This window comes from Clarias gariepinus, chromosome 10 (assembly GCF_024256425.1).
Source record: "Clarias gariepinus isolate MV-2021 ecotype Netherlands chromosome 10, CGAR_prim_01v2, whole genome shotgun sequence".
NCBI classification, from domain to species: Eukaryota; Metazoa; Chordata; class Actinopteri; order Siluriformes; family Clariidae; genus Clarias; species Clarias gariepinus.
Window position 1 is genome coordinate 15,654,019 of NC_071109.1, and position 22,927 is coordinate 15,676,945.

General features: G+C 40.8%; 1 protein-coding gene across 4 annotated transcripts in view; it reads left to right on the plus strand.

The window, feature by feature from the left end:
• diaph2 (diaphanous-related formin 2) overlaps positions 1-22,927 on the plus strand; it is a 284,936-nt gene that overhangs the window by 188,372 nt on the left and 73,637 nt on the right. For all 4 annotated transcript variants that reach the window (XM_053505653.1, XM_053505652.1, XM_053505650.1 and 1 more), the window contains one exon: positions 7,921-8,019. In XM_053505653.1, coding sequence (XP_053361628.1) covers positions 7,921-8,019 — 99 coding nt within the window. The remainder of the gene's footprint in view (positions 1-7,920; positions 8,020-22,927) is intronic.

A 22,927-nucleotide genomic window follows, 5' to 3' on the forward strand; every position in this document is an offset into this window, starting at 1 on the left:
AGCCTGAAACTACTCTTGATTAATTACCTGAGAACTAATTGCTTTGGACCTACTTCAATCACACTGCAATCAACACTACCAAACAGCAAAAACTAGGTACAGTATGAACCAATTGTGTTTTCAAAAACAGTACAAAAGTTAAAAACCTACCTTACCAGTGGAGAAGAATCCAATTTAGAAAACTAAAGCACACTAAAGTATGAGCTAGATCCACCTTCAAAATATGTAGCTAAGCCCTGCCCACAATTCACACCTTAAGGAAGCCTGAAACTACTCTTGATTAATTACCTGAGAACTAATTGCTTTGGACCTACTTCAATCACACTGCAATCAACACTACCAAACAGCAAAAACTAGGTACAGTATGAACCAATTGTGTTTTCAAAAACAGTACAAAAGTTAAAAACCTACCTTACCAGTGGAGAAGAATCCAATTTAGAAAACTAAAGCACACTAAAGTATGAGCTAGATCCACCTTCAAAATATGTAGCTAAGCCCTGCCCACAATTCACACCTTAAGGAAGCCTGAAACTACTCTTGATTAATTACCTGAGAACTAATTGCTTTGGACCTACTTCAATCACACTGCAATCAACACTACCAAACAGCAAAAACTAGGTACAGTATGAACCAATTGTGTTTTCAAAAACAGTACAAAAGTTAAAAACCTACCTTACCAGTGGAGAAGAATCCAATTTAGAAAACTAAAGCACACTAAAGTATGAGCTAGATCCACCTTCAAAATATGTAGCTAAGCCCTGCCCACAATTCACACCTTAAGGAAGCCTGAAACTACTCTTGATTAATTACCTGAGAACTAATTGCTTTGGACCTACTTCAATCACACTGCAATCAACACTACCAAACAGCAAAAACTAGGTACAGTATGAACCAATTGTGTTTTCAAAAACAGTACAAAAGTTAAAAACCTACCTTACCAGTGGAGAAGAATCCAATTTAGAAAACTAAAGCACACTAAAGTATGAGCTAGATCCACCTTCAATATATGTAGCTAAGCCCTGCCCACAATTCACACCTTAAGGAAGCCTGAAACTACTCTTGATTAATTACCTGAGAACTAATTGCTTTGGACCTACTTCAATCACACTGCAATCAACACTACCAAACAGCAAAAACTAGGTACAGTATGAACCAATTGTGTTTTCAAAAACAGTACAAAAGTTAAAAACCTACCTTACCAGTGGAGAAGAATCCAATTTAGAAAACTAAAGCACACTAAAGTATGAGCTAGATCCACCTTCAAAATATGTAGCTAAGCCCTGCCCACAATTCACACCTTAAGGAAGCCTGAAACTACTCTTGATTAATTACCTGAGAACTAATTGCTTTGGACCTACTTCAATCACACTGCAATCAACACTACCAAACAGCAAAAACTAGGTACAGTATGAACCAATTGTGTTTTCAAAAACAGTACAAAAGTTAAAAACCTACCTTACCAGTGGAGAAGAATCCAATTTAGAAAACTAAAGCACACTGCTATTAGCACAATTACTACCTCGACTCCATATTAACGTCAATTACCATCAACTGTTATAGCTGAACTGGCTAACACACCTAACACACAGTATGAATGCAGATCAATTCCTGCTTTCTGTTTCACCCAAATGAGGATGGGTTCCCTGTTGAGTCTGGTTACTCTCAAGGTTTCTTCCTATTACAATCTCAGGGAGTTTTTCCTTGCCACTGTTGCCCTCAGCTTGCTCAACAGGGACTATCTGACCATTTTGCTTCATGCACACTCACATTCCATACACACTTAAATAATTCTTTTGATTGTGTAAAGCTGCTTTGCGATGATGACAATTGGTAAAAGCGCTATACAAATAAAATTTTATTGAAATGAATGAGGAGGTCACTGATGCTGAAGCTGCACTCACTCCTGCTGAAACATTCAAATCCAAAAGTGGTAACATCTATTGGAGCTCAGTACATCCTGACTTAAATGGCAGGGAAGCTGCTGCAAATCTTATCAAAATGACCCCTGGAATCATAAGGTTTGCTGTGACGAGAGTAAGTGACATCACGACATGTTTTGATCTGTTTATGCTATTGTCATTAAAGAAAGTCATGATTGCTATGAAAAACCTTGAAGGAAAAATTGTTTATGGCAACATGTGGAATGACATTGATGAGGATAGCTGGATGCTTATATTGGTGTTCTTCTTGCTGGTGTTTACAAATCCAGCAATGAGGTCACTGATAGTCGCTGGGATGCGTCGACAGGTAGAAATATATCCAGGCAACAATGTCACTTCAGTCATTTCGAGTAATATCAAGAGTCCTTAGATTTGACAACAGAAAAACTAGAGAAAAGTCTGACAAGCCTGCTCCTATCAGGGATGTCTGGAAAGGTGGGTGCAGCTCTTTTCAACTAATGTTCAACCCAGGGCCAGAGGTAACAGTAGATGAAAGTTTTGTCCCTTTCCGTGGAAAAATGCCCTTTCCGGCAGTACATGCCTAGTAAGCCAGGGAAATATGGCATAAAAGTTTGGGCAGCCTGTGATGCAAAAACCAGCTATGCATGGAATCTGCAGATTTACACAGGCAAACATGCAAGTGGCATTCCTGAGAAAAATCAAGGAAAACCTGTAGTCCTCGATTTGACTACTGGACTGCGGGGTCACAATATCACATGTGACTATTTCTTTACCAGCTATGACCTTGGACAAGAACTTCCCTGGTGGAAACTTACCATGGCGGGCACATAAAAAAAAATTAATAAATAAACCTAAGCTGCCTGCCAAAGTTTTTCAGGTGAAGGACAGGGCTACACTTTCTTCAAAATTAGCTTTTACAGACACCACCACGAGTGTTTTATATTGTCCAAAAAAATACCGGAGTGTGATACTTATGTCCACTTTTTACAAGGACGCAGCTGTGTCATCAGCAAGTGACAAAAAGCCCATAATTATCTTGGAATAAGAGAAAGTCCTGTGTGTCAAATGAGACCAAAGTAGAACTTTTTGGTCTTAACTCCATTCGCCGTGTTTGGAGGAAGAAGAATGATGAGTGTCATCCCAATAATACCATACCTACAATGAAGCATGGGGCTGGAAGCATCATGCTCTGGGGGTGTTTTTCTGCACAGGAGATAGGACGACGCACTGTATTAAGGAGAGGATGAACGGAGACATGTATTGTGACATATTGGGCAAAAATCTCCTTCCCTCAGTCAGAGCATTAAAGATGGGTCGTGGCTGGGTCTTCCAACATGACAATGACCCAAAGCACACAGCCACGAAAACCAAGGACTGGCTCCATAAGAAGCATATGGCCTTTTTAAAAGCAAAATAAGGTCTTTGAGGGTCAGAAATCTGGCTGATAAGCAAGTGATCAAATACTTATTTGATACAATCATACAATGTGATTTCCGGATTTTTCTTTTTAGATTCTGTCTCTCACAGTGGAAATGCACCTATGCTGAAAATTGTAGACCCCTCCATGATTTCTAAGTAAAAGAACTTGCAAAATCACAGGGTAATCAAATACTTATTGACCTCACTGTGTGTGTATATATATAGAATGTCTTTAAAAACAGTAAATAAATTCCCTCTCCCAAAATAAAGGGTAGGCACACCCCTAGTTCCAGTGTGTGCACAAATATAAACAGTATGGCTGTACACAGTGTGATTCTTTACAAGATAACTTTTACTATATTTCCAAAAAGCGAGTTAACAAGCCAAATGAAAAACAAGAATTAGAGTAATTTGTAAACCAAAGTTACAAACAGCAGAAAAAAAATCAAATGAAAGTACAAAGACCAACCTAAAAGAAGTGGAAGGGGTTACGACTCTCCTTCTCCTTTGTATTGCCCACCTTACGACCCTTTTTGAGTGAAAGGTAGAAAACCTCAATAGGAAATGTATTGTACCCCAACCACTGACTCTTTTAGACAGGGCGAAGATTGCTCTGTGTATTTTGATGATTTATGTCAGGCTGTCAGCACATGGATGTGTTTGTGGTAAAGCCAACTTAGACGACCCTTATTGCCAAATGCAAAAGCGAACAAACAAGTACCTCTCAATCTACAAAGACGTGCACCTGTAGCCCTTTACGCATTACTGCATTGTCTTTTAAATAGCTAATTGAACCCATCAACACGGTGTGGTTCAAGAAGCACCTCTAAAAATACATGCATAGCATAGTCTGTCTTTAATTAATTGGTCCTGTTAAAACTATAGAAAGGAGTAGAAAAGTAGAAAGTATTTAGAAAAGTAAGCAATGAATGTTTGAATGAAATATTTACATTAAAATCTGTTTAAGAAGCTACTCTCTTCGCCTAGTTTATTTTTAACATAAGCCATGTCTACAAACTGTCTAGTGAACTGGAAGCTTGTATGACCAATAGGATCAGTGCAGTGTCTTAAGGCCCTTTAAAAAAGACAAGGAGCTATGTAACATTAGTCAAACAATGCACATAGAACGCATGCACACATAACCACAAAAGCTAAAGCTGTGCTGTACAGATATTTGTTCAATATAGATAAAGTTGATTGATGATAAAGATAGATTCCAATTAGACTGCACATTGAAAAAAATAACATTTTGTCCTTGTTTATCGACATTATGACTATTTTATTAAAATAAATTAGGTTTGTGGGGTAATTAATTCAATTTGATTAATGTAACCTAAACACAACAATCTTTACAATTATTTATTTTTGTTTATCCTAAATATTTTACTTGAATTCAATTATTTTTCCTTGATTAAATACATCATGAATAATGTACAACATTGTAACATTAGTACACCACACTCAAAGTAGTTACGTTCTTGTTTAGAGTGCAGCTGTGTATTTGTGTGTGCACAGCAAACCCCAGATTTGGGTTACTGTCTCTCGGCTTAATTCACAGGTTACTGGTGAGAGAGTAGAAATTGATTGAAGTGTGAATAGTCTTCTTTACATTAGAACTTATAATATTAGAACTTCATTAATCGCATTAAACAATTAAACAAACAAACACAATCAGAGGTAACATTTTGAGCTTACTTTGCAGTAAAGTAATCAGTATAGTAAGGAATTTTTTATGTATCCATGTAAATAAATGAAAAGTTTTTCTGTACATTTGTCTGTAAGTTGGTCAGGGTTCACTTATTAAGTATCTTTTTATACATGAAGGACATGAAATCAGTCTCAGAAAAAAATGTCTATGTCTATCTCTGTCTGTGTTTGTCAGTATATATGTATGTCGATTTTGTTTAAGCATCACGCAAAAATGAAAGAGAACGAAGAGTTGAAGACGTGACTGTTGTGGGGCAGGAAGTAGCAAAAATTTGTAAAAGCGAGGTAAGAAGGGCGTTGAAAAGGATGAGTGGATAGGCTGTTGGTCCTGATGACATACCTGTGGAGGCATGGAAGTGCTTGAGAGAGGTGACAGTAGAGTTTTTAAAAACAAGGGAGGGGAGATGTAAAGAGCTGTGGCAATTACAGAGGCATAAAGATAATGAGCCATACAATGAAGCTGTGGGAAAGAGTAGTGGAAGCTAGGTTAAGGGCAGAGGTGAGCATTTGTGAGCAGCAATATGGTTTCATGCCTAGAAAGAGTACATCAGATGCAGTATTTGCTTTGAGGATGCTGATGGAGAAGTACAAAGGAGGTAATAAAGAGTTGCATTGTGTCTTTGTAGATTTAGAGAAAGCATACAACAGGGTGCCGAGGGAGGAGCTTGTATAAGAAATTCTGGAGTGGCGGAGAAGTATGTTAGAGTGGTGCAGGACATGTATGAGAGCTGTAAGACAGTAGTGAGATGTGCTGTAGATGTGACAGAAGAGTTCAAGGTGGAGGTGGGTCTGCATCAAAGATCCGCTCTGAGCCCCTTTTTGTTTGCTTTGGTGATGGACAGGATGACAGATGAGGTTAGACAGGAGTCCCCATGGACTATGATGTTTGCAGATGGCATTGTGCTTTGTAGTGAGAGCAGAGAACAGGTGGAGAAAAATTTGGAGAGGTGAACATACGCTCTGGAAAGCAGAGGAATGAAGGTTAGCCGCAGCAAGACGAAATACATTTGTGTGAATGAAAGGGAACCCAAGAGGAACGGTGAGGCTTCAGGAAGCAGAGGTAAAGAAGGTTCAGGACTTTAAGTACAGTACTTAGGGTCAACGGTCCAGAGCAATGGAAAGTGTGGAAAGGAGGTCAAGAGGCGGGTACAGGCAGGTTGGAATGGGTGGAGAAAAGTGTCAGGTGTGTTGTGCGATAAAAGAGTATCAGCGAGAATAAAAGGAAAGGTGTACAGGACAGTGGTGAGACCAGCAATGCTCTACGGCTTCGAGACAGTGGCACTAAAGAAAATACAGGAGGCAGAGTTGGAGGTAGCAAAGCTGAAGATGTTGAGGTTCTCCTTGGGAGTGACAAGATGAAGTTAGTTGGTGTGAGAGAAGAGGATGCAGAGGATAGGGTTAGATGGAGGCAGATGATTCACTGTAGCGACCCCTGAAAGGGAACAGCCGAAAGGCGAAAAAGAAATATGCGAACCACACAGAAACAACCATTTACCCTCCAAGGCACCCTAAATCCTTACGAAACAAACAAACATGTGACAGTGTTTACTCCAAAAACAGAAGTTGCCTCGTATTTCAAAACACTTATAAACCAAATGTTATGTTCCCATAAGAAATAATGAAAACTTAAATTATTTCTTCCACAGCCCACAAAAAATACATAAAAATATTTAATACAAAATATAAAGTAAAAATAAAACAAATTAACCTGCACAATAATTCCTGACAGATAAGTGTTTTTGTTTATGTGCGCAGGCACTGTGTGTGTGTGTGTGTGTGTGTGTGTGTGTGTGTTTGGGCCTGTGTGCACAAAAAGGCGAGAGAGAGTGTGTGTGAATCGGCACGGTGTCAAATTACGCGTGCACACATGACAGTCTGAGGGAGAAAATAGATTTTTAACCTTCTAATGAGACTTTCCTTTGCTTTACACATGCACACGTGTGGTATAGGAAACAGTACATGCGCGCTGTACACACACGCTTACAAACACAAAATAAACACACACACACGTGGTCACAGTGTTATGGTAAACAGTACACACGTGCACGGATGTTGATTATACCAGTGTTTCTCAGTTGTGATCATGTGACGCTTGGCGTCAAAGCACATGCGTGATACATGATACTCGGTGCTTGTAAGCCAAGACTGGCTTGTTTTTCAAGTCAAATTATTTATTTTTTTTTATCTTTGCTCGTCTTGAGGAACACTCGCAATCCGTGGTTTCACTGTAATAGATGGGTAGTCTGAGTATTTCAGAAAGCCTTTATTAATTTTTTTAATACAGTCAAAAGCATAGCATATGCGCCTTGCCTTTAGTCTTTTTAGTCTGTGAAATAAATGTGGCACTCAGAGAAAGCAGATCTGAGCAGCTAAGCAGTAAGTTTGCAGAGGGTAAATTTTTTTCGTCCCGTTGAATTATTGCACTTGTAAGAAAAAAATTAAAAAGGGGAAAAAAGCAGGGCATTTTACTTGTGTTCTTATGTGCATACGCACTGAAGACCCACCTGAATGATAATTATAACTCAAAAGTAAATTTAAAGAAGTAAAATACACTTGTTAGTGGTATAGATTACCCACCCTTTTGACCTGATCAAGACAGTTCGGGTCCATGTTTTTACTCTGTTTGTTTTTTATTTTTATAGTGAATCAGACAATTGTCAACTTGTTTAAAAATATAATCTTGTAGCCAAACTACTATGTCTAAATTTTTGTGCTTTTACTGACTGTGTGAAAATGTCAAAATATCATTTACATTTCGCTTTTTTAGATTTTTAATGGAGTGGCTCAGCATCATACTTCTAGATGATCTGGACATAAAGAGTCCACTTATTTCGTAATGAATGCTTCCAACAGTAACAAAAATTCTTTGCTGTCCTTTTTCTTTTTCTCACAGTAAAAAGGGATGTGGAGGAAACTGATAACAGAATGACACAATTTAAGAAAAAAGCAAAAGAGTTGCGAATCCTTGATGCCAAAACTGCTCAAAATCTGTGTAAGTCCTTGTTCTTACTTGTTCCTTGTCTTTGTTGTTTTTACAAGTCTTATAGTACAAATGAATTGTAAAATATGTAGAACAAATTTAAAAAATGTCACTAGCATTGTATTATATGGCTGAGAAAACCTGTTTGAAGAACAGTTTCTTAAATGCATGTTGGATAAGCCTCTTGCCAGTCATTTCATATTTTATTATATGAGGGGCATTCAAGTCAAACCTAAACTTAAATTTTTTAGAATGATGGTGTTAAACCAATTGCCATGTTCAGATGACCTCAAGCACAATACAGAGATGTGCCTCAGTAAAACATTCGAATGATTGCAGTTGTTCCAAAGAAGATTTAGTGAGGAAGCTTGTATGATCAAACACCTGATCCTTGAAAATCAGTGAATCATTTGTTGCCAACTTGCAAAAAAAAGAAAAATTGATTAGAAACACAATAAAATTACAAAAAACACAGTAAAAACAGGAAAAAAACCCTTGTGCAGTGATGTAATTATTAACTAGAGAAGTACATTTTTTGAAGAAAATGTTAGTGGTGCTTGGCGTTGCAAAACATTAGATTCATGCTGGCAACATGCCTATCATCTTAGGGGTCGACATTATCGTCAACAATGCAAATCATTTTTTTTTTTCTTTTTGCAAGTGTTTTTGTGAATTAAATTATATTATAGTAACCCAGAAAAAATTATTTACACAAAGAGTTGACATTTTTTTTTTCAAAACGTTTATTGCCAAATAAATGTTTGTTTTTAAATTGTTAAAAATCAAAAACAGACGTATGTCAGATACTCGTCTCCATAGACGTTGTAGACCCGCCCCCGCACTTACTGTAGTGCTGCATTCACATTCAAGATTTATGTAAACAACTCTTTTGTTTTTTTTCATGTAAATATTTTTATTCACACGTGAGGAATCTTTCCCCGAGAAAATGACTCGTGGCATGCATCCACATGAAGCTCTTCAATTTTAAATAATTATTCAACACTGGATACAAACAGCAAAAAAAGCATGATAATAATAATCAGAATAATAATAATCATCATGCTTCTTTGCTGTTTGTGTCCCACATTGAATAATTTTTTGACAACGAATGGCCGGAATGACTGAAATAAAGCTACGCCCTTTACTTTAAAAAAAGAGTGTTTAAAGAGTGCATGTATATATTTGTGCTATGTTGTTTTTCTGGGGTACTGATTTTACATTTTGTCTGCTTTGCAAAAGCTGCCCCTCTTTGTGATTTGTTTATATTATGAATGCAACAAAGCAGCTTGTATCGGCTCATAAAGGCAGCGTTTTAAACAAAGCGGAGATGAAAAGTGCAAAGTGAAAGTGTGCACCAAAAAACAGCTTTATTTAATTCATAAAATACCCAGATCACAAACAACAACATAGCACAATGCATGTTGTCTGTGAATAGCTGAAATGTGGTTGTGAATAAGATTTTTAGAAAATGTAAAATGTTTGTGTGAGCCCGCGGCGCACACTCTTTCACTTTGCAGAGTTTTATCAAAAGGCAGGTGAACGTGTGCGCGCCGATATAGAGATTTATATTTTTAAAATGCAGTTTCTCTTCACATAATCGCCCAGAAACAAACACAGATTTTTACCCGCTAAATAAGTTCTGCCTTTGCGGTGCTGCAATGTGAGCTGCTTTATTTCTGTCATAATACAGTATACTAAAATACTTTTGCTGTCTAGGTTTTTGTTTTTGTGTGTGCATAAGAATTGTATTATAATTAATGTTTCAGAAAAAAAAGCCCTGTTTTTGTACAAGAAATTTTAGTGTATACGTATGAAAAGCTGAGATAAGGAGTCCAGGTGAAAACTGGTGTTACCTGATCCAGGTGTCAATAGGTCTTACATATTCATGAAAAGTCATACAGATGTCGCCATTAAGACTGTGCGTGTTTTCCCGCGAGATGCTGCAATTTGGCGTGCGGCGTGCCGCAACTTGCCGTAGGCAACATTTGGGAATTTAAATAAATGTTTCATGCTTCACTGAATATCCGCCAGATGGCGCATGGAAGGACTTTATCTAAAAGCCGGACGAAGTACAATAATGAATTATGTATAATTAGTTAGCATAAAACAATATTGTTTCCAATGCTAAAGCAAACATGATTTTATTTTGGTTTACAACAGGTATTTTATTATTATTATTATTATTATTATTATTTTTAATTAATCGTCGGTTATTTTAATACACATGCACATACAAATACAGTCTCAGCTATACAGTAAGAAATAATGGGAAATATAAAAACAAGTAAACAAATTAACACAATCAGGCTGGGAACTAAATATGCACCATAAAAGAGAGAGTCAAGAGAAAAATAGAGAGTCAAGAGAAATTATTAATATAGCACCGAGCCCCAGCATCGTCAAGTTGCCACTGTTGAGCCCTTGAGCAAGGCCCTTCACCCTATCTGCTCCAGGGGCGCTGTAAGCTGGCTGACCCTGCGCTCTGACCCCAGTTTCCTAATTGGGATAGGTGAAGAAGACATTTCACAAGTACATGTGACAAATAATTGAATATTTTTATTATTATTATTATTATAAAAAGGTGTCCATAACAGCCAAAAATCATAGGACTTTTGATTTATATCATAGGCGAGTTTCTCGAGAGGAAATAATGTACATGCTTGAGACACCCACATTTTAAAAGATGGTACCTGAGGTGATGACCACAATAGAAGTATGCATTTCTTTGCCAAAAAATAAAACAAAATTAGAAACAAGTGTTTGGTGTGGAAGTCCAACACATTCTCTACTCCACTATATAATAAATTTAATTCCAAAGGAAAACACAATTTTACCTTAAAGAGCCTTTGTAGAAAATTATGTACTTTCTTCCGAAAAAAAATATTTTGTCGCAATACCAAAAAAAGTAAAGGAATGTTCCTTTGCATTTTTTTACAGTTAAAACAAAGATCAAAGGATTTTCTGTAATTTGTTTTTAGACGTAAAGGTGTGGGATAAACTCTGTTAATGAATTTATAATTGAGTTCATGAATACCCAATGGAGTACATTTTGAGAACAAATTGTTACATATTTCAGACCAGTCTGTACCTTCAATTTCGTGACCTAAATCTTTTTCCCACACATTCTTTAACCTCTCGAAAGAAGATGTACATGAGTAAGATAGAGCTTTGTATATTTTGGATATTAACTCCTTGGAAAAACTGCTCGTTACAATTTGCTCTATGGCAGCAAGTTCAACTCTCAATTTACCCTTATCAGACAAGGATTTTATGAAGTGACGCAGCTGAAGGTATTTTAAAAAATTGGATTGCGGTATGTTATACTGGTTGAAAATTTCTTCTGTAAGGAGGCACGATAACTTTAGAATCCCTAATGTAGACCAATCTGAAAGGCCAATATTTTGTAAAATCAGGATTAAAAGCAATAGGTGAAAACAAAGTGATATTAGCTGGAATTTTAAGATACTTTTTTTGTCTCCCCATGTCAAAAGAGTGTTTGAGATGATGAAATTTGTTGAAACGCATTCAAGTTTTTTTATATTTATAATAAAAGGCAAGAATTTTATTGGGAGAGGGGAACAGGCTGTTGCCTCCATGTTGAACCATTTAGAGTCTGTCCTTTCGCTGTACCAGCTGACCATATGCTTCACCTGTGCTGACTAAAAGTAAAGGTGTAAATTAGGGAAAGCGACTCATCCCATTTCTTTTGGTTCATTAATTTGTTAAGGTTAATTCTGGGCATTTTATGGTTACATATAAATTTAGAAAAGTTCTTATTGATATCTTTAAAAAAGTATTAGGTAAGTAACAAGGAAGCGATTGAAATAAATATAAAAATTTAGGAAAAATATTCATTCTAATCACATTAATCCTACCCAAAAAAAAAATAGGAAGTGTCCTCCAAATGTTAAGGTCTTTTTTAATAACTACAAAAAGAGGGGCATAATTTTCTTTAAATAAATCCTTAAGTATTGGTGTAATAAATATGCCAAGATATTTAAAACCAACCTAAGTAATTTTAAAGGGTGAAAGGGATGAAAGATCAAGTAAATTAGGGATATGGAAAGAGAGTGCCATAGATTTTGACAGGTTAATTTTATATCCGGATAAAATACTATAATCTGAAATACATTTTAATATCTCTGGGATTGACCTATCTGGTTCAGAAATATACAGCAGCACATCGTCTGCATATAAAGAAATCTAATGTTCTTCATCCCCTGCAGGTATTCCAAAAAGATGTTGGCATTGCCCTATAGATTCAGCTAGTGGTTCAATTACAAGGGAAAGGGCAGGGGTGAGAGAGGGCAGGTTTTGAGGTCAGGTTTTGAGGTCAGGCCATTCGTAGTCACAGTAGCTTGAGGGCTAGCATAAAGCAATTTTATCAGGTCAATGAATTTGGGACCTCGATTAAATCTCTTAAGGGAGGCAAAAAGAAACTTCCATTAGACTCGATCGAAGGCTTTTTCTGTGTCAAGGGAAATAATAAGGGATGAAGTTTTACATGCTTGTATTAAATTTATAACATTTAAGTGTTGACAAATGTCTGTGCCAAAACGTGCTTTTATAAATCTTGTCTGGTCTGGCTTAATAACCTGTGGTAACACAGTTTCAAGTCTGCAAGCAAGTATTTTGGCAAGTATTTTGTAATCAGTATTCAGGAGACTTATTGGTCTATAAGAGGCACAATCTTAAAGATCTTTGTCTTTTTTAGGGATTAAACAAATAGATTCTGTTTTCCATGACTCAGGGGCCACTCCGCGATCTAATACATTTTGGAGGGCGGGTATTAAAATTGGAGAAAGTTTTGGCCAGAATTTTTATAAAATTCACACGGGAACCTGTCCGGGCCTGGAGATTTATTTGACGACATAGAATGGATTGCGTTAAAATCTTTTTCTGGCAACAAAGGTGAATCTAAAAATGTCCTATCTTTATCAGAAATAGTTGAAAGAGGAATTCTATCTAAGAATTCAGTAATATCAGATTTACCAGCAGTAACTTGTGATTAATATAATGTTTCGTAAAAAATTCTAAATAATTTGTTTATTGAAGCAGCATCATATGTACAGATCTGGCCTTTAAAAACGCACGTTTTCGGAAAAGGGATCCCACGACTTGCCGCGAGTGCGCGCGGCAAGCTGTGAAAATGCCCTTCAATACCTGTAGGGGGCAGTCGTGTTTCAGTCTAAAGTATTGTGTGTCTACTGAAGCCGAAAAATGTTATGTCTCTTAGGCGCCCATTGACGGCAAGCGACAGAGCTCATAAACGTGTCAAGCTCAAACTGTTATGGATTTATTCTTCATTTTCATTCAGAATTATTATTAGTAGTAGTAGTAGTTCTCCAAATTTATTATTATTATTGTAACGCACCCGCGCGTGTGCAAAAGGACTACAAAGATGTATGACGTTAGCTTATATTTATGCGCTTTAAACGCAGACGGGTACTGGTCTTTGTGGTAGGTGATTCGCCCATCATGCGGGAGACCCGGGTTCGATTCCCAGCCAGTGCTCAAAATTCCGGTGCTATTCGCTAAAATACCACGATATAGCCTTTACATTATCAAGTTATGCTTCAGTACTAAATGCATGTTTGCAATTGAGAATTTTTTTTTCTTAAGCTATGAAACACATTAGCACTCACCTCACAGTTGCTGTAATTTAATGATTATCATAAGCAAAAAGTGTAAAACAAAGGATTTACATTTATTACATTTTCACCCAAAACGGGATTCGAACCAGGGTATAGACGATTTTATAGGATATACGGATATTATACGGATATTATTTAAGCAACGCCACACCACGTGGAAAGCGGCAAAAATGCTTCAATTTCATTGGCTGTCACTAAGTGTCAGCTATTCACGACTGGCCCTCGCGGAACGCAGAATCCCCGGGCTTCGACTGCGCTTTCTCCATTCGTTATTACAGTGGCGGACTGGGACCAAAAAGTGGCCCTGGACTTCCTGGCCCACAGCAGCCCACACCATAATACATTGGCTCATTAATGTAGAGATACATTTTTAACACCAGTTACTAGTATAAAAATATAACACAATACAGAAATCAATGCTATTTAAACATGTTATTTGAAGTATCACTGAACATATATTGGGTCAAAGAAACGAAAAAAAAGAACATCAAGACAAACAACATATAAATCTATAAAGACAATATTTTAAAAGGAATGGCAATATAACTGAACAGGTACGCTAAAATAAAATCTGTAGCAGCAGTAGCTCACGCTAGTAAACTAGTTACTTATTTTAATTATTAGGGTAGTCAATATTAACACGAAATAATGCTGAGAAACATTATTTCAATTAGTATTGACCACCATCATAATAACTAGCACAAGTTAATGCTGCTACAAATTTTATTCTGTTTGATTGCCATTCTTTTTACTTGGCTCTGGTAGATCAGGGGAGACGTGTTGGTCATCATCAGCATGTATTATGATGTGGGATGTGGTGCGCTGCTGGATCCAGCGTCACTGTCCCTGACCTGTTATAGGCAGAATCTGTTCATTTGAAGCATTTCACAGCATTTACCTCTAAAGCTTTTTCTTATTTTCGCGTAACCTTTTCTTCTTCCTGCTTTTCATTCATGGAAATTATTAATTTGCTCAGAAAATTCGCTGCATCGAGAAAGGATCAATATCTAAAAATTTAAAGATGCCCACGTGTGTGGACAAAGAATACAAAAGTGTATAATCTTTAATAAAGTTAGCCTAATACAATATTGTTTCCAATGCTGAAGCAAACATGATTTTGTTTTAGTCTATTCATTGAATACAACGCGACAGCGCGCTCCGAGGTGACGCGCCCACAGTTACTGTAATCCCCCATCTCACCTTTACAACAGATGTGAAGTCATCAAACCGGTTTCGCTGCTGGGGAATTCGCAGAATTGGGGGTTTTAAAACAAATTAACAAGACTTAAGCAGACTTCAGACAGGGGGTTTGGTGTGTTAGAAGTGGCGCTGACGGGGGGCGGGAGGGAGTCTCGCCCGGGGAGCAATTCAGTGTAGAACCGCCACTGCCTATTTTCCACCACATCACGTACTTCCCTGATCTCCATCTCCGCGCTTTGCTTTTATAATGTGGAGCAAGCCTGAGATCATATTAACGTAGCATTCATCATTTAAAGTTATTCATATCAGTGCTATAACTCCACCTGCCACAGTTTCATCCCAGTGGAACAATCTGACTACATGTGAAGTGCCATGAAAAAGTATTTGCCCCTTCCTATTTTTTTTCTTTGCATATTTGTCACACTTGTATAGGTCGAATTTCACCTAAACACTTTAGGTGAGAACGTATAGGTTAATATGTATAAGTGAGAACAGCTGATTCACACTTGGGGAGAGTGAATAATTTGCATTTGAATGTTGTCTGGCATTGTAAGCACACGCAGTGACACTAAAAGAACAATAGGATTAATAGGAATAGGAGGCACTAAAGAGGAGGATTTTAATTTAGACTATAAAAAAATTAACCTGCGTCTATTTTTGGGCGTGCCAGCTGCCACTTTTTAGTCTTATAATACCCACATGACATGCTGGTACAGAGCTGGACATAGCTCATCCATGCCAATGATCCCGGGTTTGCACCCTGCGCTATAAAATACAAGTACGACGGCCATCTACGGACAGCAGCTCCTGCCTCCGTCCGCTTGCGCTGGCTCTTCTTTGAAGTCTTTGGGCCGCGTTCCATTTGCCCCGTTTGCATGCCGCACTTCCGCGTTGTGTGCGCGCGTCTCACTCACACCGCGTAGTAAAATCCACTGTAAACCAACAAACCCCGAAGGGGAGGCGGCCTAACTAGTGAGCGAGGAGCGATATTGATTTGGGCGCACGCCGTGACAGGCTGAAAAAAAACTATTGTCCTCAAAAATGTAACAGATGAGGACTCTGATTAATGTGCAAAAACTATATAATAAAACTATATAAGACTACATGCCTTTATAAGACTCAACTTTTATTTAAGCGCACTCACAATAACGAAAAAACATGATTTTATAAATGTTTGAAAGCAAATAAGCTGCGCTGCTCTGTATTGTTTTTGGTGAACTTGAGCGCGTCAGAAAATGAACGCAAACGTTTTTATAAATGGTCACAGTCAGTCTGCTTGCTGTTTTCCCGACGCGTTCATAATCATTAGTCTACTTCTGCCGGTGCGCTCTGGAAAACTCCATGCATGCGGCTGAGCGCTGACTAAAACTATGGAGTAAATTAAAGAGGAGAATCACGATGCCGAATCGAAGTCCTGAGCCCAAACCTCATTTAAATTAACAAATACTATAAGTAAAAAAAAAAAAAAACAATAGCCCACGTTTAGAAACCGTTTATAAATTTTTTTCGACATGAGTTGGCCCGGTGTTACGCGCAGAGCGCCGGGAGATTTCCTGAAGCTCCGAAATCACTGGGGCATTTTTTCTAAATAGATGCTATTGTTAATAACTGATGGAGGTTTGGGGCTGTATACACACACACATTTTTGAGGGGTTTAAAACGAATTAGTCCGAGCAGACCTACATGAAAGGTGAGAAGTGAGTAACTGCGCGCGCTGTCGCGGTGTATATACTGTACAACACATGTTTATCAACCTACATAAAAACGTTGCCTTTAAAAAACGCTTTATAAAAACGCTGCCTTTTGTAAAGTGAAAGTACTTTACAAAAGACAAACTGCTTTATTTTAATAAATGGCAGGGGGCGTTTCTGCGCATAACACGTGTTACAAAAAAAAATGGAGCCGCTCTTTTTCCATTTCGTCAACTAATCGCAGGGCTTGTGATCAGTGAGTAGACAACTCAATCCAGCCATACTAATCACCAACAACAGGTGAGCTCGAAGAACCAACCTAGTCGGATCGTAATTAGCACGATGATCTCATCTTAGATGTGTCAGTTTATCTCGGTTCTGTCATTTTACGAGCGCCTACCATTCATCCTCCCCTATTAATTCAATAAATTAGCCAATGTTTTGGTCGTGGCCCGCCATGTAATGGCTTGGAAAAAATCTCGCCCGAGGCCAAACTTAATTGCCGACCCCTGCTCTAGGGTGAGTGAGTGTTTCTGAGGTGGATTGATCTATTTTTTGATTCATGACGCAGTTAAAGTCACCAGCACACAGTCCCAAGCCCTTGCAGTACTGATTAAACAAAAGTATAACTTTAGATATAAATTCAGGGGAATTCTCGTTTGGAGCGTAAACATTAAGTATAGTGATAGGTTGCCCATATACTGTACCTGTAATTAACACATATCTGTCGTTAATCTGATGTTCTAGAATTAAAGGGAAATGCCTACTGACTAAAATAATTGTACCTCTCTTCCTGGTGTTTGCTTTACACGATAAGAAGTATATCTGTCCAACCCAATCCCGTTTTAATTTTAAGTGTTCTAAATCAGATAAATGTCTCTCTTGTAGCATAGCGATAGTAGTTCTTTGTTTTTTTCAACTAGGTTAATATTTTTCCTCTTAATCACATGTCCCAGCCCTTTAACATTCCATGTAATAACCCTGGTCGTATTGTATATAGTCATGAAACAGAGAAAAGTAAAAACAAAAAAAGCTGTAAGTTTAAGACTGCATCATACCTAAGACATATATAAGACTGACGAGAAAAATGTTTGTATTTTAGAACACAAAACATAACATATTGAACCCAAATCCCCTCCCCCCACCCTCCGGCCTCGTCCCCAAACAATGAGGCACACCCCGAAAGACAAAACTTAGGTTACTGTACCTGACCGGCACTGAGCATAAGATGGTAACAGCCCATACCAAGTAGTAATACAAAGTTATACCCATAGGGGGCACTACAGACCAGTTCCCTTCGCGTAAACCCAATATCTGAGGATTAGATGTTAATTTTACCAGCGATCGATCCACAAAAAAAAGAATAAAGATCTCTTTCACAACGGTTATAAAATAAAAAAAAAAAAAAAAAAGGAAAGAGAGAAGAAAAAAAAAAGTGAAATTATCTATATCCTGGCCACGTATCCATTTTCTAAATAAATTGTTCTCAGATTATTGTTAAAAGTCAACACCATAAAAAAAGTCTACAAAAGGACACACCAAAACACTTTGTGGAGCATGGTTTGCTCCAGGCACCGGGCCGAGAGACCTGTGAGCTCTTTCAATCTCAAAGCATGTTTCAGGAGTAAGGTCCAGCCATTTCGGCAACATCCTTGTTAGATATTGCGCGATAGGGTCAGATCCTTCTGCTTTCTCAGGGAGGCCCGCGATTCTCAGGTTTTTTCGCCTGCCTCGGTTCTCCAAGTCGTCTATTTTGGCTCGAAGTAATGATAGTTCTTTGTCCCGAGATGTGATTCTTCTTTCCTGCGTTAGCATGTCATCTTAGGCTGCGGAAATTCTTGCTTCTGCCTTGGTTAGTCGTGACTCGTTCGATGCCACTCTACCAGTTAAATTAGAAAGGTAATCCTGTATTGCGACTGGTGTAGAAATATTGTCCAAGCGGCTGTCGATTGCACTCAGTCTGCTATCGATATTGCCCAGGCTGTCTCCCAACAAGCGAATTTCTGTCAGCATGGCGTCAGATTGATCTGACGAGGCCTCCTCTGCCTCAGCCTAATTTTTTTTTGCAGCTCTGGAAGGCCGAGAGGACGCGATTCTTTAATCTCGGACATTGATGTTTAAGGTAAGAGCGATAGACTTCAAGTTTGTGTCGAAATTGCTGAAAGATAAATTAGAAAAAAAGGGAACTGGTGCGAAGCTAACAGATTATGCATCCATCTTCATCTATATCATCTATATATATACATATATGTATATTGTGGTGTAGAACTGCATAGGTCTCGGGTGAATGTGCTTCTCATGCTGTATGCTGTGTGAAATAAAGTTTTCCCAGCCATTGCATTGGGCAGCAATCAAGCTTACTCGTTCTCCAAGATCCTTTCAGCAGTAAAATGCTTCATTGGTGTCAGAAGTGGGATGGAGGTTAACGAGTTCGAGCGCACTATTGAGGACCTACGAAAGATCCAAGTAGGCCGCCGAGTAGCAGAGCAACTACACAAGGAGAAAGAGCATCTTCCTGACTGGGCTAGTGCGAGCAAACCAGGGCGACCAAAGTGGAGCGGCAAAATGAAGATTCCAGCACTGGATCTCGGGATGAGATTAGGTCCTGGAAAGGACTCATCGAGAGTCCCGGGGCCGGAGCAAGCTACAGCTCCGTGCGCCGTCAACCGGCGAGGCGAGCTGCAGCTGCGCCTTCCCTCCTACGCATTCCTGCGTGGGTAGAGCTAGCTGCCGACTTTGCGGGCTGGTCTCCGGCGGAAACCACGGTCAGAGTAGCACTGGGGGCACTGGAAGACCTCAGGGCCGGTGAGTGAAAGAACTGGTCAAAGCTGCGAGAGTCGCTCCACTTCCGGTTCGGAGCGGGTGCACAGGAAAGAGTTTAAGGGCGCACTAGCTCACTTAAGGGAAGTCTTTCTGGCTATCTAGCGGGCGAATTTGCGGCTAAACCCTAAAAAGTGCCAGCTGTTGCGGCAAGAGACCACTTTTTCTGGGTCACGTAATTAGTGCTAAAGGGATTGTTACAGATCCAGCCAAAACTGCTGTCGTAAAGAATTGGCCCGAACCGGTAAATGTGTCGCAGTTACGGACTTTTCTTGGGTTAGCCTCTTACTATCGCCATTTCGTAAAAGACTTCGCCACGATCGCAAGCCCGCTGCATGAGCTAACGAAAAAAAAACAGCCGGTTCTCTGGGACATTGTGCATGCACGTGTTTTCGCCCAGTTGCGTGAAGCTTTGGTCACGTCTCCCGTTTTCGAGTATCCGGTTGCATCTTGCATGTTCATCCTCAACACGGACGCAAGCGATGTAGGGCTGGGGCTGTACTGTCTCAGGTTTCCCAGGAACAAAGAGCGTGTTATAGCTTACTTTAGCCGCCCGTTGTCTTGACCCGAGAGGAATTACTGCGTCATGTGGCGCGAGCTGCTAGCGATCGTCGCAGCTTTAAAACATTTCCAGGCGTATTTATACGAGCAACCCTTCTTGCTGCTCATTTTTAACGAGCCCAAGGGGCAGTTAGTACATTGGCTCCAGCTGTTACAAGACTACAGCTTCACCATTCAACACCGAGCGGGAAAACTACATGCCAACGCCAATGCTTTATCCCGCCGGCCGTGCAGGAAAGCGCATTGTTGATACTGCGAGCGAGTTGAAGAGCACTGGTGTGGTTGCAACGTAAAACACTCTCCAAAACCCTCGATTCAAAACATTCTCCCCGTGCAGTCCTCCGGACTCTCCGGCAGTAAGAAGCCTGGGTTGGATTATTTTTGTTCATTGAAAGACAAACTGTCCTGTGTTCACGAGTTGGCACGTAAAAACTTGGCGGACGTCGGTGTCTATGACACTCACAGCGGGGACGAGACTTTGCTACTTGAGAGCAGGTATGGGTGTATTCCCCCAGAAGGAGAAGGGGGCTCTCTCCCAAGCTTATGTCCCACTGGTTGGGCCCCTGTACGGTAATGGCTTAGCTCTCTGATGTTGTTTACCGGGTACGGTTGGCGGGGCGGGCGCGAGTGGTTGTGCTCCACTGAGACCGTCTTGCTCCCTACCAGCCACAATCCGGTGAAACATCGAGCTCTGCGGAGGCCGGACCGCCACAAGACAATGTTTGCGCTCCTTTCTCCCCCACAAAAGAACTCCGGCATTCACAACGCCAGCGCCGACTGCCTTCACGCCTCAGAGACTGAGGTAGTCATTTTAAACTCCTCAATTCTGTGAATTCCCCCATAAGCGAAACCGGTTTGATAACTTCACACCTATCATGAATGAAAGGTGATTAGAGGGATTACAGTAACTGGGGGTTCTGGGTGTCACTTTGGAGTGCGATGTAACGTTGTATTCAGCAAATAAAGTTAAATGTACACAATAAATTCATAATTGTGTTCGCTTTACATTTGAGCACTCATTGAGCTTTTCATTTCATATACTACCATATCATATTGTAGCGTTTTACCGCCGGAAATGATGTTGGAGAGACGAGTGAGCTTACTTGCTACCCAATGCAATGGCTGGGAGTACTTTATTTCACATACACAGTCATACAAAAGCATGAGCAACACATTCACACAAAGCCTACCTCCAGTTCAGCCTAAGCATGAACCGGAGCACATTCCACACGTCACACACACGCCACACACAAACAGGGCCGAAGCCACTAACCCAAACACCTTTCCTCAACATGGTGAACACACCGACATCCCCGCAAGGCATGCTGGTCGTCAGCCGCCGCCCCGCCCACGCCACACTGTCCCCACCCGAGCTGTGACCGTTCCAAGTCACCATGACGAACTTCATTTTAGAGGCGTGGAGGCAGTCGGCGCTGGCGTTGGGAACGCTGGAGTACTTTGGTGGGTGAGGGATGATTGCGAACCTTGTCCTGAGGCGGTCCGGCCTCCACAGAGTTTGATGTTTTCTTGGCGAGCGGCTGGTAGGGCGCAAGACGGTCCCGGTGGAGCACAACTCGTGCCCGCCCCGCCAACCGCACCCGGTAGAAGACATCGGAGAGCCGAGCAATTTACCATACAGGGGCCCACCCAGTGGGACATAAGCTTGGCCGAGAGCCCCCTCTTTCTTCCGGAGGAACACACCCATACCTGCGCTCCAGCAGCAAAATCTCGCCCACGACTGTAAGTGTCCACGTCTATCCGTCCCATAGGTGCTCCCACATGAAAGTCTTGCAGCTGTGCCCGCAAGCGCTAGGTGGGGCCCTTCTGGGTGACGGGTGACGCTCTGGGCGATGCAGTAACTCGGGTAGGTTTCCCCTCGGTCTGCTACCGGAAGTTACCACGCAGAGTTCCGTTAGCCAAATTCAGCACCGCACCCCATCTTTTCAAAATGTCCAACCCTAAAATGCAGTCCTCCTTGACACTCCCCACTAAGAACTTGTGTGCATAAACTTGACCACCCACCTGGACTCGCACCGTGCGACATGCCCGTACCTTCACGTAGCCCCCAGCAACGGTGCAGATGTTGAAGGCAGGATCTGGCCATCTGCAAACATGCTTGCTTTGCCCCAGTAATCCAGAGCGCAGCAGCGAAACAGTGGAGCCGGTGTCCAAGAGCGCCCGCAGTAAGATGCCGTCCAGCACACAGTCGATGTAAATCCCAGCGCGGCTTCCCAAACGTCCCCCTGGCGCTAGTTTAACGGCTGCTGGTGTACGCTGTTCCTCAGGCCTGAGGACGTTGCAGTGGTAGCCGCGGCATCACCGCGAAATCTCGGAGACCTGCTCGTTGCCTAGCCGCGACGGGTAGCCCTGTCCCCGGCTAAGTTCACCTACCGAGCGCCACTGAGCTGCGGGCGGTCGCTCGGCTTTTTTGCCGTGATGTACCGCCAATATGGGCTCAGCGCGCTCGGCCTCGCTCAGCGCCTAGGAAAGGAAAGCTGGTGCCACTAACCTGATGTGCTCGCGGAGCCACGGCGGTCAGAGTCCCCGGACAAATGAGCGACGGGCTAGCTCTTCCCGCTTGTCGTGCTCGAATTCTGGATAGCCTCGGCGCGCGAGACATCTCAGCTCGCGGACTGCCAGCTGCCTCTTTACAGTCACCTGCACTGAACCGGAAGTGGAGCGACTCCCGCAGCTTTGCCCAGTCCTTGCGCTCATCGGTCCGGAGGTTTTTTAGCGCCCGGAGCGCGTCGCCATCTAAGCATGAACCGGAGCACATTCCACACGTCACACACACACTACACACAAACAGGGCCAAAGCCACTAACCCAAACACCTTTTCCCATGGTAAACACACCGACATCCCGGCAAGGCATGCTGCTCGTCAGCCGCCGCCCCGCCAACGCCACAATATATTTGTGTCTAATACTGTTGGATTTATATTTTTATATAGGTCTGTGTGCACAGAGAGTTTGTGTGTGTGTTTGTGACGTTATC